General features: G+C 36.0%; 1 protein-coding gene across 1 annotated transcript in view; it reads left to right on the top strand.

Moving 5' to 3' along the window:
* IQCM (IQ motif containing M) overlaps nt 1-25212 on the top strand; it is a 351685-nt gene extending 326473 nt beyond the window's left edge. The window contains exon 13 of the mRNA XM_065877201.1: nt 25109-25212. Within this exon, the coding sequence (XP_065733273.1) occupies nt 25109-25212 (104 nt within the window). The remainder of the gene's footprint in view (nt 1-25108) is intronic.
* The last annotated feature ends 2044 nt before the right edge of the window (nt 25213-27256 follow it).

Here is a 27256-nt window from a genome sequence, read left to right as displayed (position 1 = left end):
CAGAAGATCAATAAGGAAACTGAAAACTTATAGAAGACTGAAAACCAGCTAGACTTTACAGACATCTGTAGAACACACTACTGAACAGCAGCAGAATACACAGTCTTCTCAAGCATATTTAGAACATTCTCCAGGATAGAGAATATGCTAGGCCATGAAACAAGACTCAGTAAATTTACAGGTATTATATTTATGCAAAGTCTGTTCTTTGACCACAGTGTATCTAAGTTAGAAATCAACATCAAGAAAATTTGGGAAATTCACAATATGTGGAAAATAAGCAACACTGCCTAAATAACCAATAGATCAAAGAAGAAATCACAAGTGAAATTTTAGAAAATACTTAGAAATGAATGAAAATAAAAACACAACATACTGAAACTTATGGGATACAACTAAAGTAGTGTTTAGAGGGAAATTTGTAGCTGCAAATGCCTATATTAAAAAAGAAGAAAGATCTCCAATCAACAACCTAACTTTCCACCCTAAGAAAGATTTCCAATCAACAACCTAACTTTATATTTTATTTAAAAAATAAATTAAAATAAAGTTTAAAGAGGGAATAATGAAATAAAGCATAGAAAAACAATGGAGAACTCACTCAAGTTGGAAGCTTCATGATTTTAAAACTTCACTACAAAACAGCAGTAATCATTTTTGTTTTTATTTCCATTTCTCTAGGAGGTGGGTCAAAAAGGATCTTGCTGTGATTTATGTCATAGAGTGTTCTGCCTATATTTTCCTCTAAGAGTTTGATAGTGTCTGGCCTTACATTTAGGTCTTTAATCCATTTTGAGTTTATTTTTGTGTATGGTGCTAGGGAGTGTTCTAATTTCATACTTTTACATGTACCTGTCCAGTTTTCCCAGCACCACTTATTGAAGAGGCTGTCTTTTCTCCACTGTATATTCTTGCCTCCTTTATAAAAGGTAAGATGACCATATGTGCGTGGGTTTATCTCTGGGCTTTCTATCCTGTTTCATTGATCTATATTTCTGTTTTTGTGCCAGTACCATACTGTCTTGATTACTGTAGCTTTGTAGTATAGTCTGAAGGGACCTAATGAAACTGCAAAGCTTTTGCACAGCAAAGGAAACCATAAACAAGACCAAAAGACAACCCTCAGAATGGGAGAAAATATTTGCAAATGAAGCAACTGACAAAGGATTAATCTCCAAAATTTACAAGCAGCTCATGCAGCTCAATAACAAACAACCCAATCCAAAAATGGGCAGAAGACCTAAATAGACATTTCTCCAAAGAAGATGCACAGACTGCCAACAAACACATGAAAAAATGCTCAACTTCATTAATCATTAGAGAAATGCAAATCAAAACTACAATGAGATATCATCTCACACCAGTCAGAATGGCCGTCATCAAAAAATCTAGAAGCAATAAATGCTGGAGAGGGTGTGGAGAAAAGGGAACACTCTTGTGCTGTTGGTGGGAATGTAAATTGATACCGCCACTGTGGAGAACATTATGGAGGTTCCTTAAAAAACTAAAAATAGAACTACCGTACAACCCAGCGATCCCACTCCTGGGCATATACCCTGTGAAAACCATAATTCAAAAAGAGTCATATACCAAAATGTTCATTGCAGCTCTATTTACAATAGCCAGGACATGGAAGTGACCTAAGTGTCCATCAACAGATGAATGGATAAAGAAAATGTGGCACATATATACAATGAAATAATACTCAGCTATAAAAAGAAACGAAACTGAGTTATTTGTAGTGAGGTGGATGGACCTAGAGTCTGTCATACAGAGTGAAGTAAGTCAGAAAGAGAAAAACAAATACCGTATGCTAACACATATATATGGAATCTAAGGAAAGAAAAAAAAAAAAGAAAAGGTCATGAAGAACCTAGGGGTAAGACGGGAATAAAGACACAGACCTACTAGAGAATGGACTTGAAGATATGGGGAGGGGCAAGGGTAAGCTTTGACAAAGTGAGAGAGTGGCATGGGCATATATACACTACCAAATATAAAATTGATAGCTAGTGGGAAGCAGCCGCATAGCACAGGGAGATCAGCTCGGTGCTTTGTGACCGCCTGGAGTGGTGAGATAGGGAGGGTGGGAGGGAGGAGATGCAAGAGGGAAGAGATATGGGAACATATGTATATGTATAACTGATTCACTTTGTTATAAAGCAGAAACTAACACACCATTGTAAAGCAATTATACTCCAATAAAGATGTTAAAAAAAAATTAAAATTAAAAAAAAATTAAAACAACAACAACAAACAAACAGCAGTACTCAAAACAGTGTGATTGCTATGAATGTATTCTTCCCAAATTCATATGTTGAAGCCCCAATCCCCAATGTGACTGTGAAACACACAGCATCACTTAAGTGTTCTTGGTGGGAGGAGATAGGAAGGACATTAAACCTGAATTTATTTAAAACTTTCAAGGTAACTTCCAATTTACAGAAAATGTCCTGGTAACATAAGTTAAATGAGACTACAAAGGAATCAAACTGAGACATTTAGAATATAGAGCATTCTATAGGACAGCTAACCAGTTTCTTCAAATTAATGCGATGAAAATTTTAAAAATGGGAAAAAGGACTGCTTCAGATTAGGATTTAGGAGACATCACCAAACACACTGTATGGACCTTGTTTGGATCCTGATTCTAATAACTGATATGTGAAAAAGACATTTTTTGATAAAATTAAAAATTTTTAAATTCAGCTTTGAATCAGATAATACCAAAGAAATCTTACTGTTTTTGTTAGGTATGATAATGACATTGTAGTTTGCATGAAGGTGTGCATATTGTTAAAGATGCCTATTAAAACATTCTGAAATGAGGTGACATGAGGTTTAGCATTTCCCCTAAAATACTTCAGCTACAAAGAGTAGAGTATAAAATATCGATAATTGTTAAATGTATGTGTTAAATGTTTGTTATATATTCTCTATACTTTGTGTTTGAAAATATTTATAATCAAAAATTTTGTTTCAAAAAGTGTGTGCCATGTGGGATCACCACCTTCCCCCCCAATCTTTTCCTTCCTCTTGTATCCACTGAAGTATGGCAAACTCAGAGTTCCCAATTATTCAATGTGGAGGTTGACATCACAGTGCAAATCCTATACAGTGGTAATAAATTACAAGTACACAGACACACATTTCTCATCTTGTTTTGTGCAAGACAGAGCATTAACCAACCCATTCATGCAGGACCTTTTAAGGCTTATTAATTTTTTTTTCTTTAAAGCCAGTGTGGTTTTTAAATAGGAGAATGGCATGATAATACTAGAGAGCTGAAAAGACCATTTTTCCCCTTGGAAAATGAATTAAAGGGTAAGCAAAAGGGGTACAAGGACACCAGTTGAGTCAATCATTTATTCAATATATTTACTGAGCATTTACTATGTACTAGGCATGCTTCTAAGTCCTTAAGTAATGCAACAGTAGAAGTGGTTGATGCTCATAGTTTGAATTACAGTAGTAATGGAGAAAATTGAAAAACTTGAACTTATTTGAAAGGTATTCTGTGGGTAAAATCAATAACTTGACAATAGTTTGATAATAAAAAGAGTCAAATTTGACTCGAATTTCTAACTTGAGAAACAGATGGAATAACTATAGTGAAGAAGACCAGGTTTGTAAGGAAAGATTTTAAGTTGGGTGTTAAACATGTTGAACTTGATGGATTTGTCAAGTCAGTTGGATATTTGGGTCTGTATTTTGGGGGAAATGTCTTGGCTTCTAGGAATCTTTGAGATGAATTTGTGATTGACTCAGTGTAAAAGTGGCATATCTTGCTTATCACCCTCCTCTTCACAGGCAACTTTTCATGAGCTCAAGGGCCACCTTCTGTATTCATTTTTGTCAACCCATACTGTGATACAGTCATCTACTCTCGCCTTTGTCCTTCTGTTATTCTGGCACAGGCTACTATCATGGTGTCTATAATCTCTTCATTCTACTCCTTGTTTTTTAAACTGTCTCCTCATGTTCGACTGTAAGACCTTTAAGGATAGGCATCACGGCTTCCTCATTTTTAGCAAGTGTCTGACATTTTGTAAGCACTTAACTGTGTTCAAGGTATTAATAAGGAGGCATATTAAGACTATTTAAAAATTAAATCCTGAAATATAGCTAGTGCCACAATTTTAAAGCAGTAGGCTCTCTCTCCCTCTCATATCGTTCTAAAACAGTCTTTTAGGATGAACGGCAATAGCACCCACTCCCCGCATCTCCCCTTCTCCTGCAACAAGTGTAGAAGATAAAAGAGATGGAGTTCTGAAGTGGATAGTGTAGGATGTACAATTTTTTAAGTAATAAAGCTAAATCACCCACAGCTGGATTATAAACACACTGTGGAAATAGCTGTTTCTGAGTAAATTCTTAACTCAGAAATAGCTGTTTCTGAGTAAATTCTATTTAACTGAGTGGCAAATAATCGTTTGTCATGTAGGGCAGGAAAAACTTTTCCTCTACTCTCTTAGGTTTATGAATGAGACTTGCAAGTTAAGCTGACAAAAGACAAACAGGAAAAAAAAGCATGCATATTTTATTGACTTTAATACTTTTACATGCAGTGTATGGGGAGGGGTTCACAGAAAAGAAGTGAAAGCCCCAGAGTCAGTTAAACCTGCGGGCTTATATACCATTTTACCAAGTAACATTAGATTGTGGAGAAGTAACTAGACAAAGGAAAAGGGGTTTGGGCTTCTAGGTGTAGCAAATTTGGGGAAGGTAAATATATGGGGAAACTAGTGGAACATATGGATTTTTTAATAAGGTTTGTTATGCAGGCTCAAGTCAGTGACTCTGCAGTGAGATTAAAAGTCATTCTCTTCCTGTTACGGGAGAGGGGTGGAGAACACCTTCACAAAGGAAATTGTGTGCCCTGCTTTTAGGCAGAAAGTGGAAGAGCAGAGAGTTCTTCCTGCCTCTGCTGCCCTTCAGTTGCCCTCAACTCAAAATAATTCTTTTGCCAGAGTGATGTATTTTGGGACTGCATATTCTGATCCCCTTCAGTCACATAATGCAATTATAACTATTAATATGACTCCATATCATTTTCTTTACTGGAATTGAAGCTTCTTATCTGTAAAATGAAAGAAAAAACTGAGCTTAGGTGATCACCAGTGTTCTTCTCAGGTCTCAAATTTCATTAGAAGACATACTTTCCATCATCTGTCCTACATGATTTTCACATTCATAGAAACTGTAACTTCATAAGAAATTCTAATGTATAACATACTCCAGAATGTTCTATAGAGAATGTGAGGATTAATAATGGAGGAATTTAGCCCATCCTTTCAGTCGACATTTGGCCAAAAAGATCCAGCTGTTCAAATTTAATAGTCAATTTTACAGCTGAATATTTAAAAATTTCTGAAATCAGCTACTCAGTTTGTGACATAACTTTAATTGTACACTTAAAAAACAGAATTGTGTCAACTGTGTTTTATTGAATATGCCAGAATGCTGTCCATCTGATCTCAGTATCACATTCATGTGGTAAAAAATTCTAGTGTCTAATTTGGAATCTGCATTATCCTTAGAGGGCCATAGAGCTATTCATTATCCACATATTTCAAGCATAATTTAATGACTAGAGATCCTCTAAATTTCCTAGATTTATGAGCAAGTCAAAATATATGTATGATGCATTTTGTCTCTGGTTTCTATCACCTACATCATTTTTTAAAGTGTCTACATATGGCAATGGAAGCAATTACCAGTCTAACCAGACTTAAAAATCTTAGAATATGAGGGCACAAGAGATTCAAGACAAGGACAATTAGTATTACTATTTTAGCCTGGGAACAAGATACTTTTAATGCTGGTGTTGTCCCATTAGGACATATGTTTGTGTGTATTTCAGGGTATTGATACCACAGTATAATTTTCCTTTTTTTTTTCTGTTCAAGAATATGATCAATAATGTCCAAATAAGACTAAAAAGAAAACGCAAGTTTCCATTTTTTTCATTTTGGTTTAAACTAGATGCACCAGCCATTGTTAATATTGATGAGCTTAAGTATGTGTCATTGTCCTAACTGATGTATCCAAGCCTCTGGGTGATTCTGCCTTTGGCATCACTGAAACTTAATGTGAACAATATCATTCAAAACAATAACATAATAGGGCCTTTATTGTTGGTTCATTAGCATATAGCAAGGGATTATTCCCTTCTGGTCTGCAAGAGATTTTTTTCCTTTCTTCTCACTGACTCTGTGTTTTTATCTGAGAAGATTGCTGTGAATGATCAGGTGCCAAATACAACATGAGCTTTTTATCTAAGTTTTGTAAAAAAAAATAAAAAGGACCTGGGAAAGTACCCATTCTGCCACTAGAAAAACTTTATAGTGGAAATTAGAATTATAATATGGCATGGTGTCATATTAAAGCTAGGACCCACTGCCAATTTCATTGTAATCAGTTTACCAGGCATCCATGGAAACAACTTTTTCCCTGACTAAATTACTATACATCCCCAAATTTTGGAAACGAACTCTACACAGATGCAGAATCAAAATAGAACAAAACAAAGAGTTGGCAATATTCCATTGAATTAAGGCAGTGGAGGCAAATAGTTTGTGTAATTCAGCCATTTTTCCAACTTCACCCCCACAAGTATTTTTATTTATTATCTGAATTCACTCATTCATTTATTCAAAGGTTTATTGAGCATCTACTATATAGTAGGCATCATTCTAGGCACACGGGGATACAGCTCTGATCTAAATAGTCAACAATTTCTGCCAGCCAAGAGTTTATATTCTAGTGGAGAGAAACAGAAAATAAACAAAATGAATAAAATACACACTGTGTTATATGGTTGTAAACTGTATGGCAGAAAGGGGCTAGAAGTGGTTAGGATGTCCTGGGAGTAGGTGGTGCTTCAATTTAGATGGAATGAGCAAGAAAATCTGCATGTAGAAGGTGCAAACACCTGAAGTGGTGAGGAATTGTGCCAGGGGCATCATTGAGGAGAAATTCTAAAAAAAGGAACAGCAAAGGCAAAGAACCTAAAAGGAGAGTGTCTGGAGTGTTTCAGGACAGCAGGGGAGCCCGTGTAGTTGGAAGGAAATAAATGAAGAGGTGCATAGTTGGAGGGGAGGTTACAGGGCTAAAGAGGCAGGGGTCATTATCAAGTTTTTGGCTTTTAGCCTGAGGGAAATGGGAAGCTTAATGGAGTGTTGATCAGAAGAGTGACAAGATTTACTCTGGCTGCTGTGTAGAAAATAGACTTGGGGGGTGGGAGGGTGAGGCAGAGAGAGGCAGAAGCAGGGACTAATAAGAGCTATTGCAATAATCCAGGCAGGAGAGAATAATGGCTTGGAAAAGGGTGGTGACAATGGAGATGATGAGAAGTATTTAGATTCTGAATATATTCAGAAGATAGAGCCAGCAGGACACGCAGTGGGAGTGGATATAGTTATGTGAGAGAAAAGGAGTCAAAGTCTAATGATTTTAGCCTGAACAACTAAAAATGTTGGATTTGCTGAGCTGAGGAAGAAGAGGAAATGTGAATGAAGCAGCTTTGGGGGAAATTCAGTTCAGTTTTAGACGTGAATTTCGAGATGACTAATGCACATCTAAGTGGTGATTGCAAGAGGTCAATTTGGTACCATATCTTGATGTTAGTGAGATATTTTTTTCTCAACTAAATCTTTAACGGCAATTTTTAATAAGAACTTTTAAGCAAAAAGTGTTTATTTAAAAAACAGAATGTAGGCACATGAAACCCATTTGCAGACAGCAGAGCCATGCTACATGGGATTATGGGTTATGGAATGTCAACTTGCCTTCTCTCCCTCTTTCCTGAAACACAAGATCTCTTAGCACTGTTGCTCTTTGCATATTTGCTTTATTCTGCCCATTGCTATCTCTTTTCCTCTGCTCTATAACACATTACTCTTAACAGCAGCAATGTCAGGCAGAATATATACCTATGACTCTCCAACTTTGATGTTACTGAACAGAGAACTGGGAAGAGATATGTAAAATCTTCTCTGGTCAGTCCAGGATATCACTGAAAGGGTTCATTTTTCTTACCCTTGATATGCAGTGGACTTTAGGGTCCCCTTTCACATCAAATCTGGAGCTTAGAGAGCTATTGAAGCTGGAGATATCAATTTGATAGCTATTAACAAATGTATGATATTTAAGGGCATAGTTCTGGGGAAGAAGGGGGATAAAGATAGAGGAGGTTTCAAGGCACAGAATTTGATACCAAGTCAGAGAGAAGAATAATCCTTAAAAGAATAAGAAGCAGCAGCTCATTATGGTAAGAGAAAACTAGAGTATTGCCTTACCTAGAAATCCTGTGAACATTCTTCCAGATGAGACTTGAAAGGTAGGAAGGGGCCAGACCTTTTAGAGCCTCACAGATAATGTTAAGAAATTTTTTGTTTATCATAAGCCAACAGTTGGTTTGTGTCTTGAATTGGGAATGTTACAAAAATTTCAATCTAAATAATATTTCATTTCCTTTCAGAAGGTCAAATGTTTCAATCCTATCAAATTGACCAATGTGCCAAAATATCTTGAAAATATAATTTTTAGTTAGACGATTTAAAATAATGAATTTTTAAAATTTTAAAACTAGAAAATTTCAATGTTCTGGAGAAAAAGAACAGATTATAAAATATTATTCTAAACTTTAATTTGACCCAGCAGTTTAATGTGTTAATTCATATGTTTAAAAATTAGAGACTGACATAAGCTAGTGTGAATGGTGGCATGATTACATTAAATCATAGAGATATTTTTCCCTACCTATTTTCCCTTCATTTATAGCAAATACAAGCTGAAAATCTTAACTAGAGTCTTGAATAGGCACACAATATTTAAAGCCTTTTTAAAAAGCAGAAAGATTTTTGTTTATTGTTTTTTATGTACACATTAGGCTCAGTTAGATAAAAGTAAGTGAAAATAAACCCACAAAACATTTTTAGTTCATTTTTTATTGCAGAAAATGCATTTCTTATCTCTGTTACCACATAAATATTAATCTGATATCTTGTTAGAGTCACTGAATGATCTTAAAGACTGAGCGGCCAGTGAGTGCCATTTGTGAATCACATCAACAATTTCAGATGGTCCCTATCATCTGTCACTGCACATTGTCATCTCAGCTGGGCAACCCTGGCAATATTGCAGCAGGCTATTGTTTATTGAGAAAGCTAATATTAGGAGTAGATGTGATAAGAATGCCTTTAAAAAACTAATTGAATGCTATCTGTTTTTGGCAATAGCATCTTATATCTCTCCGTAGTTTATTGCTTTAGAGTCCTTTATTCAGTCTTTTTATAAAATCCCATTATTTAAAAATCGAGGGCAGAGTCGTGACATGTAAGGAGCTTTATATATTACTCTGATACTCAAAGATAACCCTTCTTCCTCTACTGCTCAACAAAACCTGCTTTATTGAAAAACATGGGAAAACCTGCCAAAGACGTTGTGATATGAGTCATAATCCCAGTGTTCATTTCAAACATCCTCCAAATGTTTATAGAAATGTTTAGATAGGAAAAAGCAAAGTCAAAATGTTAAAAATATTAAGAGTGAGGGGATTTCTATTCAGTCACGCCCATGTTTTTCAGCTCATTCTTCCTATTATTTGATTACAAAATCCTTAAACAGGGCGGATAGATGGAGAGATACATGATAAAGTCCAGTAAATTATTAATTGTAGAATCTAAGTGGTTTTCATTGTATAATTCATTCACAGTTTTAGTATGTTTGAAAATATTCATAATAAATTGTTGGAAACAAAATACTCAAATATTACCCTCTGGCCCTGTCAATGAAAATGGAATAGACGTTTGCTTATTTCATTAAATGATTATTTATAGTAAATTAAAATAATCTTGCAGCATCTAATACTATTTGCTAAGGAAATTCCATACTTCCAATCTGAATTTAAAGAGACATAAACTGGGAGGAAGAATCAATGAATTATAAGATTTAGGAAAAACACAATGGAATAGCAAGAAGATGTAAATGGGAATTGTGTTTATGTTTTTGTAAAAGATCTGGAAAGAAACCAGAGTGCAAAAAGTCCCAGTTCTTTCCACAGAAGTGCATTAACCCGATTAACTTTCAAACTAATGTTTGAAATAATCTGAGAGAGGAAATTGTATTTTACTTAATTTTTTTTTCATTTTTTCTACAAAATCCTTGCCATCCATAAACCAAAGAGTAGGAGCTAACTTAGCTCCTGTTGACAAGGACTTTCTCCTTTGTTAGGATACTCCTCTGGTTTGGCCATGGCATTTTGGGACTTGGGCATAGTTTTTGGTCTCTCTGTCTCTTCCTTCCCTTCTTCAGAGAAAGAAGATGAAAGCAGAAGTATCAGATGGGCTGTAGGCGCCCATCTATGTAGTAGCACAAATACCAGCTGAACATATTTTGGGTCAGGTACAAGGAAACAAATGGCGGATGGTTTCCCCAAATGTTGTTTACCCTTCTGATAGTCTTCCCAACAACCATCACATATAAATATGTATGGTATTTATTTTAGTGTTTAGCTGAGAACAAATTCAGCAAGGTGCTCTGGTACCAATATTTATTGTTTGATATGAACTTACTGAGCTTTTTAACTGAATGGATCTGGGACTTCCTTTTTTTATACAGCAGGTTCTTATTAGTCACCCATTTTATACACATCAGTATATATACGTCAATCCCAATCTCCCGGATTTGGGACTTCCTTAGTGGCTATTCCTAGACTAAATTTTGCTCATAAAGAATATCCTAAAAAAAATAAAATAAATTAAAGATGGGATTTTCAGCACAAAGGATTTTGTGCAAAACTGTGGCAGAGGCAAGGGCCTTGGCATGATCTTGACCACTAATTTTTATACATACATATTTTGAAAACATTTCTATTTTGTGACAAATGCAAAATATCAAGTACAGTACCTACACTACTTTTCGAAACTGAATTTTCAGGGCAAGGGTGAAGCAGCAATAGTAGCAGCAGCAAAGGATGTAGCAGCAGTGGTGAAAAAAAAAAAAAAAAGTGGCAGGAGCTGGGGATCAGGACATATTTCCTAGTTTCAATATACCAGAGAAGAGAAAAAGAAACAAACAAAACTTCCCTTCATTCAGAACATTGTCATTTTAAATGCCTTAAAACAAACATTCTATTTCCTGAATTTTCTTTTTCTTTCAAAATTATGTTAACATTCCTACACTGGAACCAAGGGATAAATTAAGCTTGATTGACAAAATAGTTTTCATAAATGGTTCTAAAGTAGTGAGTGGACAGGGTTACTAAGGAAAGGAGGACTAGGTGAGGACGATGGACCAGAATGCATGAAAAGAAAAAACTGCAAGATGCAGCAGCTCCACAGTCTCTAAAAGGCATCAGCTTCAAGAACTTTTACCAGACAGCAGTAATACAATTCAGACAATGAATACTTTATCAGTCAAGGCTCAGCACAGGAAATGAAAAGCACACTAGAAATGTTAAGAAGAAACTGATTTGATGCCAAAAATTAATACTTTAAAAAGTGCTGAATGAAATAACGCCATTTGCAGCAACATGGATGGACCTAGAGATTATCATACTCAGCGCAGTAAGTCAGAAAGAGAAAGACAAATACCATATGATTATTATATGTAGAATCTAAAATATGACACAAATGAACCTATCTACAAAACAGGAACAGACTCACAGACATAGAGAACAGACTGTGGTTGCCAAGGGGGGTGGGTGGGGAAAGGATGGGTTGGGAGTTTGGAATTAGCAGATACAAACTATTATATATAGAATGGATAAACAACAAGGTCCTACTGTATGCCACAGGGAACTAGATTCAATATCCTGTGTTAAACCATAATGGAAAAGAATATGAAAATAATATATACATGTATAACTGAGTCACTTTGCTGTACAGCAGAAATTAAATACAACATTGTAAATCAACTATACTTCAATAACATTTTTAAAACAAGACCTGTAAAAAAATTGTTGAATGGTGAAGAGACGGTTTCTAGTTTGGATTTCTAGGAGTGACTCTCAGAGCAATGAAGGTCTGACCCACCAGGGAAGTTACCATCTTGGTGGCTGCCACTGGAGCTATGAATACAAGAACACATCCCAGTAGCTGTTTCGGAAATCAGGATGTGAAGTCATGAAGATGTTTTTGTTGCTGCTGCTGCAAATACTTCTAGTCACCCAGGAGTTTAGGTAGAGTCTTTGGAACACTTGAGCAGAACAAACTTGCCTTTCTTTGACCTTATCTACTAGCAGAAAGAAAAGAAATAAAAGGGTAGAAAGATGGTCTCCACATCACTTTGCCTTCCAAATCTTACGAAAGTGTAGCTATTTGGTAGAAGCCAATTAACATCCAGAGTCAGTTTCAAGGCCATCTCAGAAATACAGTTTTTGTATCTCCGGTTGCTGTAGATCTAGGTGGAAGGTTGAAGGGAGGAATCAATCCACAATATCCACTACAGAATCGAGATCCGAGAATAGAAGTTGTTTATAAATGCCTGTATAATTATTTTAAATTTAAATTCCTAGAGCTAAAATCATAATGTGCATAAAATATTTGTGTACCATATAAATATATATCTCAGTTAAATATGTATGCAAATAATTAACATTCAGACAAAAGGCAAAAGTACAAAGTCTGTTGACCGGCTAGATTCAAATCTTGAATAGTAGTGTGTATATGGGCATTTTCTTATGATGAGTAAAAATTAGAATTCTTTATCATTACCTTAGATTATGTCAGAAATGAGATCACATGAACCCCTGAATTATATTGGGGTAACATTGTGGGATCTATAATCTAGAATTTTAAACCCAACTTGCTGTGCTCAGCATTAAAATTACTCTGTAATTGAGCCAAGAGTACATTTCACCATTTTTTTTTTTTTTTTCTGGTCAAAGGGAGCTGCAAAGGAGAGAGACATCCATGAAACTGAACTTGTGCTAATTACAATTGTGTTTAGGATGACCTACTTAAGGCAAGAAATGCCAGAAAGAGAAGAAAACCTATTCAGCACCATATAAATTTACTAGATTAAGGAAGCCTAAGGAAGTACTTTTTAAAATTTTCAATTGGACATGAATTTTAACCAAGTCTCAATGGAGACCTAATTTTTGAAGGGTTTAAAATTCTTCTGTTCAGAGAGTGTTCATGTCAGATAAACTTGGGCCTCTGAGAATGTGTCCACTGCTGTGGAACTTGCAATTAAGCAAGTTTTTTTCTTGGTTCAGAATAATTACAATAATTTTTTTTAAACTTGGGAAATTCATAAGAAGCATCAAATAGAGAAAAAGGACTTGGTCATGATTAGAACATGCCACTAAATCTCTAGGGATGGGCTTCTTTGTAAGTACAAAATGTTAAGTGTGATGTAGAATGCTTAGAACTGGGGTCTTTTCATGACCTCGGCTCCACAAAAATGTTTCTGGGGTGGACTTACTGAAAAACTGTTGCTGGAATTTATCTGTTCAGTTCTTGTGCATCTTTGAGAAAGAAAAATGCCTATTTTCAGCCTGAAAATTAACTTCCATGACCTGTCAGCAGTAGTAGAATGAATCTTGGAGAATCAGGAACAATTGGATCATGTTTACATAGGAGTTTTACATGGTAAAGATGTATTGGTTTTCATCACAAAATTGGAAGCCCATCTGAGTTCTTGCTAGTGACACCACAGTCTGATACCATAGTGACAGCACAGTCTGTGGGGGTAAAAGGTGATTCCATAAGCCTCTGGAATGATGGAGTGTGGAAAGCTGGATACTCTTGGAGATAGAAACACTGCAGGTAGCCTTCAGCCCATTGGAGGTGGGTACCTATTAAATGAGGTTCTTGTTGGTGGAGATAATTGGATTTTCCTATCCTCATCAAGGCCAGACTTGGTCTTACATTGGAAATTATTATTTGCTTCCAGTGTGACAAAGTCATTGTTACTGTTAGATGTTTCTCATGTGCAGGCCAAGTGCCTACTGCAGAGCATTTTGGTAGTAGGCAGTGACCCCACATTTGCTTCGATATGACAAAGAGTGCCATCTAGTGGTAAAGTATAACTGTGAGCGAATTTACCCTTTGAACATACCCTGTTTTCAGCCTTTCCACAGATGTGGATCCTGTATGGAAAGGGATTAAATACCTTAATAAATATGCTTGCTCAGAAGTTGTCATTGCCTAGATTCAAGGTCTGGGAAAAGGAAACTGGTGGAACTCTACCAGCCTGAGTCTTTCAATATTTCCAAGTTTTGCTCATAAAAGAAGGGAGAGGTGGGAGGGCAGGAAGGTTGGGCTGTGCATTGGTAGATCTCTTATACACACCAGATAGATTTATCTATCCGATTAATCGAAGAAGATTGAACAAAATGAAATTTCTATTCCTCAGAGTTTAACTTGGGGAATGTGTGTGGACAGGAGAGCTAGTGTTGTATATTGAAACCCAATCAGAATGGAGAAAGAATTGTACATTTCAGTTGTCTTCACATCAGAATGTAGGCGCATCAGTGGTAAATAGAGAATATATAGGAAAAGGTTAGAGGAAACAAACTGGTGGTCCATTGGAAGAGGTTGTTTGCCTGTCTGGAAGTTCCATTCACATAGCAAACACACTTTTTTTTTTAACCTCAATATACCCAATAAATAAATAAATATATACTAGGGCAGATGCTGATAAACTAATCTCCATCTCAGTAGAGGATGACTGAAAAAAAAAATGAGAAGGGCAATAACAACAGCTAAAATTTATTAAGAAATTATGATGTATTCAAATCTAAATCAAGTGCTTTGTGTGCATTTTCTCATTAAATTCCTATGCTAATCCTTTTAGGTTAAGTCCTCTTGTTATCTTCATTTTACAGTTGAAGAAAGGCAAGCTCATCTTTCCTGAGAACACAGAGGCGCTAAGTTAGTAGTGCCAGTATTTGAATTCTGTTCTTGCTGATCCCCAAATTTGCTTTGTGCTAAAAATGTCACAAGAATTTTTATCACTTCCTGGTGAGATATTGACCATCCTGCTTTGTTTGTCCTTAGCTAAATCCCATTAAGATCAATTGGATTTCAGTTAGAGCTCCGTAGGTTATAACACAGATGGTTGAACCATCTTTGCTCTTTTCCAGTGTACACATATATTGGAACACTTTAATTTTCTTGTGATTGTTTCTTCTCAGAGGCAATTCAGCAGTTTGAATCTTCACTATGCTATTGTCCTAATATAGACTAAAATAAATAATGAAGCACTTGCTTGAGTATTTCCTAGTGGATTTTTGTAATAATACCATACCATGTTCATTTTATGACAAGGAGATGGAAAACCAAGGAAGGTCAAGAGATATACTAAGTTATGGAGAACATCTGGGGTAAAATGCATTTGTACACATTTTTTCCTAGGATTTAAAAATGTGTTTTCTAGATGGGCCTCCTCCTCAAGTTAATCTCATGTATTTGTTTGGAATGTTAGGATCTACATCAACTCAGAGAAATTTCTTATTTGTGTGTTTTACATATATTCTAAAGTCTTACGCTTGTGTTACTTTGTCTTTTTCTATCACCCCCTTAAAGAAATATGAAGGATTTCTATTTGAACATTCTAGAATTGCTCTTGTATTTTCATCTCTAACGTCTTTGCTTCAAAGCCTCATTGCTTAGCCACTGGTCAGAGAATGAGAACCAGCTCATGGAAGATGCCCAGGTCACTTTTATGTAAACCTGGCTGAAGGGCTTTTACTAAGAGTTGATTTCTTGTAATTGGGCTTGAAAGATCCAAAACAGTTTCTGACAGGGTGGAAGAAGTTGGCATTCTTTGCCTTAGTAGTCATGAGTACAGAGTACTTGGAGACAAGTAAGTTGTCCCAGCCATCGATTAAACATTCTGTTCCAAACAGAAGGATGATACCATATTAAGAATTAAGAATTCTATTCCCATAGTTTATTACATCAACATTTTTAGGGAGAAAAAAATCATATGATATCAATAGATACTAAAAGAGGCAGTTGAGAAAGCTGAACAACCATCTAAATAAATAAATAGGTATATAATTAAGTAACTAACTAACTAACTAAATAAATCTGATAGGAAATCTAGAGAACTACATATTTAAGGTAGGATCAGGAAAGATAATACTCAAAAAGAATACAGAAGAAAAGAAAAATGACCTTGCTTATACATAAAACTTTCAAAACTTTTCTATGAAAAAACAGCATAAGCAAATTTATTTAAAAAATTGATTTGGATTCAAAAAGACACATGCACCCCAATGTTCACCGCAGCACTATTTACAATAGCCAGGTCATTGAAGCAACCTAAATGCCCATCGACAGACAAATGGATAAAGAAGATGTGGTACATATATACAATGGAGTATTACTCAACCATAAAAAGGGACGAAATTGGGTCATTTGTAGAGACGTGGATGGACCTAGAGACTGTCATACAGAGTGAAGTAAGTCAGAAAGAGAAAAACAAATATCGTATATTAATGCATATATGTGGAACCTAGAAAAATGGTACAGATGAACGGGTTAGCAAGTCAGAAATAGAGACACAGATGCAGAGAACAAACGTATGGACACCAAGGGGGGGAAAAGTGGTAGAGGGGTGGTGGTGGTGGGATGAATTGGGAGATTGGGATTGACATGAATACACTGATGTGTATAAAATAGATAACTAATAAGAACCTGATGTATAAATAATAAATAAAATAAAATTCAAAAAAAATTAAAAATAAATTTGATTTGGAGTGGAATTGCATTTTTGAAGGCAGAGGTTTAATACAGTGAGCTATTTAAAATCGGGAACAAGGGAACAATCATAGCAAAATAGACAAAAAATGTAGAGAAACCATTCACAAAACAAAAATCCAACAGCTATTGGATATATGCAATGATGCTCAAAGTCACTAGTGGATGAGGAAACTCAGATTAGCAGCTTTTAGATTGGCCAAAATTAAAACAAAACAAAATAATTGCTATTGTTGGCTGGGATATGAGCAAAGAAGTACCATCACACATTGCTGGTAGAAATATGAATTTTACAGTGTTTTAGAAAGCACCTTGACAATATCAATTAAAATTAAAAATGTGTATACTTGTGTTTCTGCACTCCATCTTGAGAATCTATCACACAGAAATAAAACCACTACCTAATAAACAAACATGCTTATTTTAACATTATTTTTCTTTGGAAAAACTGAGAAACAAAGTAAACATTAATCAGTAGAGGAATATTATGGTCTATTCATATCACAAAATACTATGTACCGCTTAAAATAATGAATTAAGCTATACTAGTTAGCTTGAAGGAATTTCCGTGAATTAATCCTTCTTGAGTGAAGAAAGCAAAATATGCATGGTACGATGTCATTTTTATAAAACAAAAATAAGCATTATCAAAATTATCTATTGAACACTCATCTATCTGCAAGACACACTCATAGAGATCAGTGCACTGAGAAAAAGAAGTGAATTATTGATATTTTGAAGATACAGGACAAATGTATAAAAAAAGAAGCAATAATAGAATATAACTTAGACCTGCTTTAAAAATAAGTGATATATATAGAGTGCTGTGGTTTCCAATGAGTTGTTATAAAAGGTTCTGCAGTCCATATGTAGATCAAGAATTACTTATCCATTGAAACATGTCACTGATATGAGTCTTAGTTTCCTATAATAATAATCATGATAGCATCAGGTATTGGTGGAAAGAGAAAGTAAGATAAGTAAAGTGCTCGGCACAGTGCCTGGCACAGAATGAATGTACATTAAATGACAGCTGTTATTCTCATTGTTATTGTTTTTTTAAATGCTGAGATTATACGTTTTTTGAAAGAATGTCAGAGGTGAAGTGCCCTCCTCACCACATCATATCAGCAGGAACATGCTATCAATATGACTTATCCCCAGTGCTATTAACCTTAATCACCTGGCCAAGGTAGTATTTGTCAGGTTTCTCCACTCACTATAAAGTAACTTTCCTCCCACCCACCTTCTGCAACCTATTTTTTGAAAGCATATATCTAAGTCCAGCTCACACTGGGGGAGGGAATGGGGAGGAATGGAGGAATTCAACTTTTGTCTTGGAGGTGGGAGTATCGACATAAATTATTAAGAATTATTAGATATTTTCTCCCCTTTTGTTCAATCATTTATATCAATATGTACTTATAAATATTTCTTTCCTACATATTTATTTCCTACTATGAGTTATAATCTAAAACTACATTATTCTGTTGTTGTTGCTCAAATTATTCCAGCATTAGACTTTGGGAGCTTTTTCAGGTTGGTTCCTGAGTCTCTTTAACGTTACTTTACCCTTTCGGGTTTTTTTGTTTGTTTGTTTTGTTTTGTTTTTTGCGGTACGCGGGCCTCTCACTGTTGTTTCCTCTCCCGTTGCGGAGCACAGGCTCTGGAGGCGCAGGCTCAGCGGCCATGGCTCACGGGCCCAGCCGCTCCGCGGCATGTGGGATTCTCCCGGACCGGGGCACGAACCCGTGTCCCCTGCATCGGTAGGCGGACTCTCAACCACTGCGCCACCGGGGAAGCCCTACCTTTTCGGTTTTTGAATGCTTCCTTTGGCACTGCAAGATTGTGCAGACTCATCTTGTATTATCTGCCCTAGTCCTAGAGAACCAACCATCTCTCCAAGGAGTCTTGGTTCCTTTTATTGGAGAATAGTCTTCAAAATGCAAAATCTGAGCACTAGATATGCTCATTGCTACTGAGGTATCACTATTCCCAGGCTCTCTCAGTGGACAGCTCTAGGAAATATATGTATATGAATACAAACCCCTGTTTGTACACATAGTTATAATTATTTCAGTATCTATCCTTCTGTGTCTATCCATCTGCTTTTTGTCTTTAGCCTCCAGTTTCCAGTCAAAACACTGTTTTGCATAGTTACTTAGGTAAGCTTCTTTTCCCCCCACCCCGTTCAATGAGTTATCACTTTTGATGAAATTTGTATTTCCTGGTTGCACAGTATGTAGAGTCAAGTCTTTCACGTGGAAAACATTTCCCTATTAGTAACCAGACTGATTTCTTTCATCTCTATATTCTATAAGCTCCTTTTCTATCTTTTGTGATTCTATGCTAATCTTACTGTTTACCTGTGCCTTCTAACTTTGTCCTTTATTCCTACTTACTTTGTGTCAGGAGCCCATTTATAACAGGCCTGCTCTCTCATTTCCTTCATCTTGTGAGAGACAGTCTCAATGTGACCTCTTCTCCTTGCTGGCCACCTGTGGTGTGAATCATGCCACCTGGACCCCGGGAGCCATTCACTGGCCTGCAGTTTTAATATCTGCCACAGCCCCAGTAGTGAAGTTCATATACTCAGTTTGCTCCCTATCCTGACCTTAGGCATCCTTCAGTCAGACAGCCTTCTCAGAATTCTCACATCCCCTTGGGATGCTCTGAATCTCAGTAGCTCTCTTCACATCGCATCGGGCTGTGATTTGTTCTGTAAGGCTGCAGAGCCATCACCTAGGCACTGCCCACAGCTATTGCTGCAGTGCCATATTGGCGACATGATATTTTCTAAGGGGTTTGCAGCCCCCTTCAACAAAACCCCTTTACTCCCAGATTTTTCCACAACCTATATGTGCTTTCTATCATTGAGGTTTCCCATTTTCTGTTCCCCCAGGGCAAGATACAAGGGCATAGGGTGCCTGGCCCTTTCTCAAGAGTCCATCAGTATTTCCTCTTTCATTCCTCCACCAGTCTGTTAGTCCAATTCTGTAAGTCGGAGAGGGTTCTCACTGTCATCACACAATCTTCCTTACCACATGGCTCCATATGCTAAGTTCTTCAGATTCTAGTTTCTTGAATCCCCCAAATGTTGTACGTTCTGAGCAAAGCCATACTCTTCCAAGTAGAAGTCTTCCTTTAGAAAATATTGCTGTTGCTTTATGTTTGAAAACCTTCTTCTTGAAATGCTTTGTTCTAGGATTTTCCTGCTTGAGGGTAATGCATATATGGAATGTCACAAAATTATTCATCTCATTTAAAATAGCTATGGTTATTAAATAACTATATGTTTTCCATTTTTTTTACAGATTACAAGAGGGAGCTGATTATTTAAAACTCAAGGATAGAATATTTATTAGCTTTTATAATTTTTTCCTTATTTCAAAATTGATATGTGTCAGGAATGAGGTGATTATTTTCAGTCACCCTCAAGGAATCCATTACTATTGCTTGAATGGCAGAGTCAGGAGAGAGGAATAGTGAGGAGTGGGAAGCAAACTTTTAATATTTCAAAACAATATCCAACTACATACATAATCACAAAAATAGTGGCACATAGAATTTTCTACCTACTCTTATGCAACTTCTGGTCTCTTTGAAAGCAATCCCGGTAGCTGCAGTTATTTCTAGAAGTTCTCCTAGGATATCTCACTTGTGCTCATAAATACACCGTTCTAAGCTACAACATAGAAATTTCGCCCCCCTCGCACCCACCCCCTTGCAGTGCTGTCTGCTGTTGTCACTCCAAAGCTCAGGAAGCCTGATGGAGGTGTCTTGCTGCTGCTATTGCCACTAGCACCTGTCCAGGCCATGGTGTGTGGATTCCACATGGGCCTAAGCCAACCTGCTGAAGGGAAAAGCCCATCGCTCTCCTGGCCTTTGTAACCCAGTTCCCTTAATCTTAGAGCACTGATACCCTGTTCTCTCAGTATCCCGAGAACATGGTATAGGAAAATAGCTTTTTCAGCTCCATTATTTTCTCATTTGAGTCTTCCTTTCACAAGGCTATAGGCCAGAATCTCTTTGGCGGGGTGGGAGGGTGGGGAAGAAGGGAGTGCAGAGTCAAGGCAAAATCATCTTAGCAAGAGGCAGCTCAGAGCACATGAAACCACTCATCCCTGCCAACAGCCATCATCTTATTGGACCAAGATGAAAATATTCAGCTCACTCTTCTCACATTAAGAATTTTTTCCCCAAGAAGATTTCTTGGTCTTTCTTTGCAGAGAGATCTCTAGAGGATTTATTCAGCCAGTCTTCGTGGACGTAACTCTGTTTGAAATACTCAGATGCACAAAACTTGGGTTCAAATTTGGATCCCTGCAACATATGAGCATCAAATGTAACTACTTAAATATGTCCTTAATTGTTCGTCATCTAGGACTATATTTTTGCTTTGTATTGACTATGATAATCTTCTGGTGGGCAGGGCCATTATACCGCATTAGGTAGATACTTTCATTTTTTAAACTAAATGTCTATGAGTAGCATAATAATTGCAATTGTTTGTTTGTTTGTTTATTAAATTGTTTCTGGATTAGGAAATGAAGACCCAAAAAGGTCTCAGCTAGTGCCTTTTATATCACCTCATAGCCCTTAGCAAGAACCTGAACAAATAGCACTCAATAGATACTCAACGACCTAAATGTGTATTTTATGTTCTAACACAGTCTGTGCTTGTTTTCTTTCCAAGTTGCTCTACAAAGATTCATTTTGAAGCACTGACAGGAAGTAGCCAATAGTGTAGAAAAATACAATATATAACCTTGAGTGGGTCATGGAAATGGCATGAAAAATCATAAAATAGACTTGTGAACATAAAAACATAGAGATGGTTTAAAAGAAAACAGAGGACAAAAGCTTACTTTGAGCCTTTGAGGAAAATTTAGTATCCCTTTTCTGAAAATACAGCCTATTAAATGAATATTAACCATATTATCTATTTTTATTTGATTATTTTCCCAAGTTGAAATCATTTATTCTAATTATTGACTATCAACAAAGATCTAACTTCTGATTATTCATTATCTACAATAAAAATGACTTTCTACCATATATTCCAATCTAGAAACTTGAACATCTCTAATACTGTTATTTTGCATAAATAATATCTTCTGTCAAAAATATGGATAAGCGAAAAGAACTAAAGCTAAATTATAATTCCAACCACTGTGAATATTTTGGTATTTAATACTGTACATGGTTTCCTATGCATATAACTTTTTTAAAAACTGGGATCACATTGTAGATATTGCTTTGGAACCTGCTTTTCTATTTAAAACTGATTGTAACATATAAGGGTTTAATAAAATATGTTTCTATGACATATTTTAAAGACCTTGGTTGAAGTTGCTTTCCTCTAGAGAGGGTTTTTCATTTGTTCTTGGGGCCCAACAAATTCTAAATTTATTTAAGGTATTTTGGACCACACAGTTGACATGAACCAGGGCATCAAACAATGGTAGCTTTGAGGCTCTGCTCCATCTACCCAGGCTCATGGAAAAGGGAAAGATTCCTTGCTGTCCTCTTCTTTGAAGTTTTCTCTTCTCTCCCCTTGCCTTCATTTCCATGCCCTTCTCTCTCTCTCTTTCTCTCTCTCTCTCTCTCTCTCTCTCTCTCTCTCTCCTTCTCTCTCTTTATTTTGTGATATTATCCCACCTACTCTGCTGTGTAGCCCTCTGGGGCCCCGCACTCCATAGTGGTCTCATGCCAGGCTTCCCATTTCAAGTGAACCTTATGCTTTACCTCCTGACCCCACTCCCCTCACAAGCTGAAGCTCAGATATCCAGGGCTCAGCAGAAAACCTCAGAAAAAAAAAACTGGCTTTAGCACTCAAATATTCACTAAGGTTACTGATTTTACTTTTTTTGGCCTTTGCATTTTCTTCCTTCTCTGCCAGTTTAGCAATACAGTTAAAATACACTTAATATTTTATGCAGGATTTGAGTTGTTTTAATCAAAAAGATTTTTCTCTGAATCTGTTCTGCCATATGACAAAAATGTAGGTCGAGAATATTTACTTTGAAGGGTTAAAATATATCATGTATACTTATATTTTTATCCTTCCTAAAATTAATGATCCTTTATTTAATTGAAATATTTATGAAATTATATATTATACAATTTAGGATTCTGCTCCCAGTCCCACTTCCGGTCACCAACTAAGATTCTGGTTGCCGATTCCAATGTGTGAGTTTTGTTTTTTCCCCACATCAAAAAGCAATTCTCTGACACTAGCTGGGTGTCCTACAGTTTTACTCAATTCTGACACAATCCACCTGGAGAGAGCGTCAGATGCCAGTCAGATCTCCCAGGTTAAGTGCTCCATTCCAGGAGACTGTCCCCCACTTCAGATGCCAATTACAAGTAGTAGGTTATCAAGTTACCCACAACTTGTGTCCAACTTGGCTACAAATCAGAGGTTCCCATAACTCCCTCCTCAGGTTTTATCAATTTGCTAGAGAAGCTCACAGAACTCAGGGAAACATTTACTTATATTTACCATTTTATTAAAGGATAGGATTAAAGGATACCAACGAATAGCCAGTTGAAGAGATAAGTGGGGTGAGATCTGGGAGAGTCCTGTACTTCTGTTTTCTGTCCCTGTGGCATCACCCTTCTGGTCCAAGGATGTTTTCATCTACCTGGAAGCTTTCTAAACCCCTGGGATTTTTATTGAGGCTTTATCACATAGGCATGGTGGACCATTAACTCCATTTCCAGCCCCTGTCCCTCCCTGGAGAAATGTTGGGGGGAGGGGGCTAAAAGTTCCAAGCTTTTAATCATGGCTTGGTCTTTCTGGTGACCAGCCCCCAACCAGTAGCCCACCCAGAGTCACCTCATTAGAGCAAAAGATGCTCCCAGTGCTGTTATCACTTAGGAAATTGTAAGCGTTTTAAGAGTTCTGTGCCAGGAACTGGGGTCAGAGACCAATATATATACATTTGCTATTATCTCACACAATTATTAGTGAAATTTCTTTATAAAGCCTACATATATTATAACTTCATAGTGTAAATAATAATAATACAGCAACTATATTTTGAATACTTAATGAATTGTCAGGCACATGTCTTCATTTTTAACTAATAGACTTTATGTTTTTGAGGAATTTTAGGCTTACAGAAATACTAGTGGAAAGTACAGGGTGTTCCCATATACCCCCTCACCTGCAACCCCTTCCTCCTGTTCCCTATTATTAACACCTTGCATTAGTGTGGTATATTTTATAATTGATGGGTCAATATTAATACATTATTCTTACACATATATCTCTTGACATATGTTTTTGGATCCTTTTAACAACCAGACAGGATAGATATTATCCCTGTTTCAAAAATAAGGAAACTAAGATTGAGTATTAAATTTGGATTCACTCACAAATGTATAAGAACAAGAGCTTGGACCATTATATTCACTTTTTCTTCTATTTTACCTACTTTGAGTAATCCTGTATTTCAGCTATTCTCTGCCTGATGAAATATATGGTTGGTATTGCATATTATCAAAAAACTTGCAGTAGGAAATCATTTAGTCCTAAGATCTCACCTTTAGAACTAACACACTTATCTTGTATAACTACTATATTGGGACATCAATTGGTGATTGCCTTTCCCTATGATTACACCTGCAATGATAATTACTAATACTAATTATTTCATAAATACTCTGAATGTAGTCTAATTTAGTTTTTTTATTATAAGCCTTGCTCTTTATCTAATGGCAATATAGATAAACCTGAAAGCAACAATGCCCTGCTTCTCCTTTTACAACACATCAAGTCATTCATTTTCTGTTAGTAATGAGGATTGTTCTTCTCACAACTTTAACTGTCTTTTTGTAGTTGGGTATGTTTTTGTTTAATAACAACAATAGGTCTTAAAAGGCAAAATATATGACCATATCTGTAAATTAGTACTGTCTAAAATGGTGTCTGCAGTAAACCTATGTTTTTTATTTATTTGAAGGCATTTTATACATAAAGATGAATCAAGTACAAGCCATCTATAAAAATAGTGCTTTGTATTGATTTGAATATCAGTATCAGAACTGATTCCATTGTAATGCAAAAATTTTCAATGCTGTTGTTCTTACGGTCAAACATATGTTGCATCTAATTTATTTATTTCAAGTATGCTGTAGATTGGTGGAATCCAGATTCTGCCATCCTTCCTCTCAACTCTTTGGTCCAACAGTAATTCTTGCTGAATCTCGTGGTATGATATATAATGTATCTCAATACACCTGAAGGAAATGTGCCCAAGTCAAATCTTTGTTTTAGCACAACCATAACTGATTTCCTATAATATTTTAAAATTATTTCAAAAGCATATTACATTCTGTCATATAATTTAAAATTTATTAACGTAATTATATATTTTGTCTTACAGTCAGTGGACATCCAATACTCAAAAGAGCTAACATCCAGATTGTTGGGAAGCTGGTGGCTAAATCTATGAGAGAAAGGAAAATGAAACAACAGTATTCATCATGAGAAGTAAGATAGCATTTTCAATACAATGTTGAAACCTTAAGAGTTGAACCTATCTACCCAAAGACATAGATTAACATAGGCCATGGATTAATTCTGTATCAACAGGAAAAAAGGACAAGCATCTTTGCACATCCAAAGAACTTCAACAAGTCAGTCTATAATTACTAAATATCTTTGGATGAACCATTCACTGGACCTTTTTTTACAAACGACATCTGTTTTATCGTAATGAAGTTGAAATCACATAGTATCAAGAATTCCTTTCATTGGACTTAAATTTGGTTTGTTCCAGTACCAATAAATGCCATAAAGAAACGTTAAGATTCTTATTTCTAGAACCTCACATTTTTTTGGAAATGGTTTCTCAAAATGTGTTTTTAAATATTTTATTAGTGTAGTCATCATATTATGTTTTCCCTATTCTTATTGCTCACTTTAAAGTGAAAAACTGAAAGTTAATATATAGTATTCCTGAGTTACCTACCTTAGTTCAGAAAAGATTTGAAGCACAGTGGCTAACACCAGTCTCTAAAGAATCTTGAATTTAATTTTATCTATCCGTCATTCATCCATCCATCCAACCATCTATCCAGCATTCATCCCTCTCTCCCTCCCTTCCTCCCTCCATCTATGAATGAGATTGTAGAAATAATAGTAGAGGGAACAGAATCCATGCACAGCACAGTGACTTGATATGAATAAAGAGGCAGGAAATACATGACAGGTGTTCCATTTTCTCAATTCTTGCCCTGATCTATTACCTCTGTAATAGACACTTTGGTTTAAAAAAAAAAATCTCTCAGACTACTTCATGAACTGTAAATATGGAAGGTACTAGAATGAAATCTTTAGAGGGCTAATTACAAGAATCATGTTAAGTCAGGGCCTCACCAAAACCAGAACCAAGATGGACTAAAAAACATGCTGATACCCTATTCAGAAAATGTTAGCAGTAAAACATTTGATAGGGGGAAAAAGTGATTACTGGCTAAAATATAGAGGTTAGCTTATCTGTGAAATTAAATGATCTGTATTATCCCAGTTGATAATTGAGAGAGCTTGATTTTAAAGGACAACCTTTTATTTCAGTACTGAAAAAAAGCTGGAAAATGCGCAGTTAAATAAAGGGAAAAAAATCACACATGAGTTGAGTCCCAGCATGATAACAGATCAGAAGCCTGCTCCTTTTTATAGCATTATTAGGATAAAAATTTCACTAGATTTCTGCCCTCAATATTCCAGAGAATTGGGAGCAAAAGCATAGAATATAATGAAATGCATTTATAAACTAAAACACAAGATTTCCTAATGAGTGTTGTGTAATGAGTGCCACTATTTCAAATGGCAAATGTATTTATAAGAGAAAACAATTAATATAAAAACAATATCAAAATTACCTTATAACAATAAAATATAAAAATTAAGTTATGATTATGACAATTGGGGGCAGGACACAGAAGAAATTTATTTTTCCTTTAAAAAAAAAAGTGTGATTGTTCTTGTCTCATATTTTCTAGATTTGACTATTCTTCTTGATTTTTTAGCAAACTGAGGTAGGGCTCCTGAATGTCTTTTAGAGGTGTGATCCTGCATTAAGTTCAGTGACATGTCACTCTAGACCTGTAGAAGACAGTGTAAGGTCAGTGAAAAAAGCCTTCACTTTTTAATAGTCAGTTTCTATATAAAAATTGGCAGTTGGTGCTCATCAAAGAACAAGAAATATTGGATATGCTCTAAATGTCCATTGTGTTTTTGAGCCAACTACCTGATGGAAGTCATCACTTATATGTAAATGAACTGTCAATGGCTTGCCACTGTTGGCAATCACTGGACTGTGAAGGGTATGTCTTAATAAGAGCCGAAGCTCTTCACAGACTTTGATTTACTGGAAATAAATTAGAAAAGTCCTCTGAGACTACAAAGGACACTTGTTTCAGATAAAACGTCTAGACAGTAGCAATATATTTAGGGCTTTTATTATAGCAAAACTGCAAATTAGAATGGAGTGGTGAGAAAGTTCCTGTGACCCAGCTGAGTTCTACAA

The sequence above is a fragment of the Phocoena phocoena genome, chromosome 5, assembly GCF_963924675.1.
Source record: "Phocoena phocoena chromosome 5, mPhoPho1.1, whole genome shotgun sequence".
Lineage (NCBI taxonomy): Eukaryota > Metazoa > Chordata > Mammalia > Artiodactyla > Phocoenidae > Phocoena > Phocoena phocoena.
This window is presented reverse-complemented; position numbering and strand designations above follow the sequence as displayed.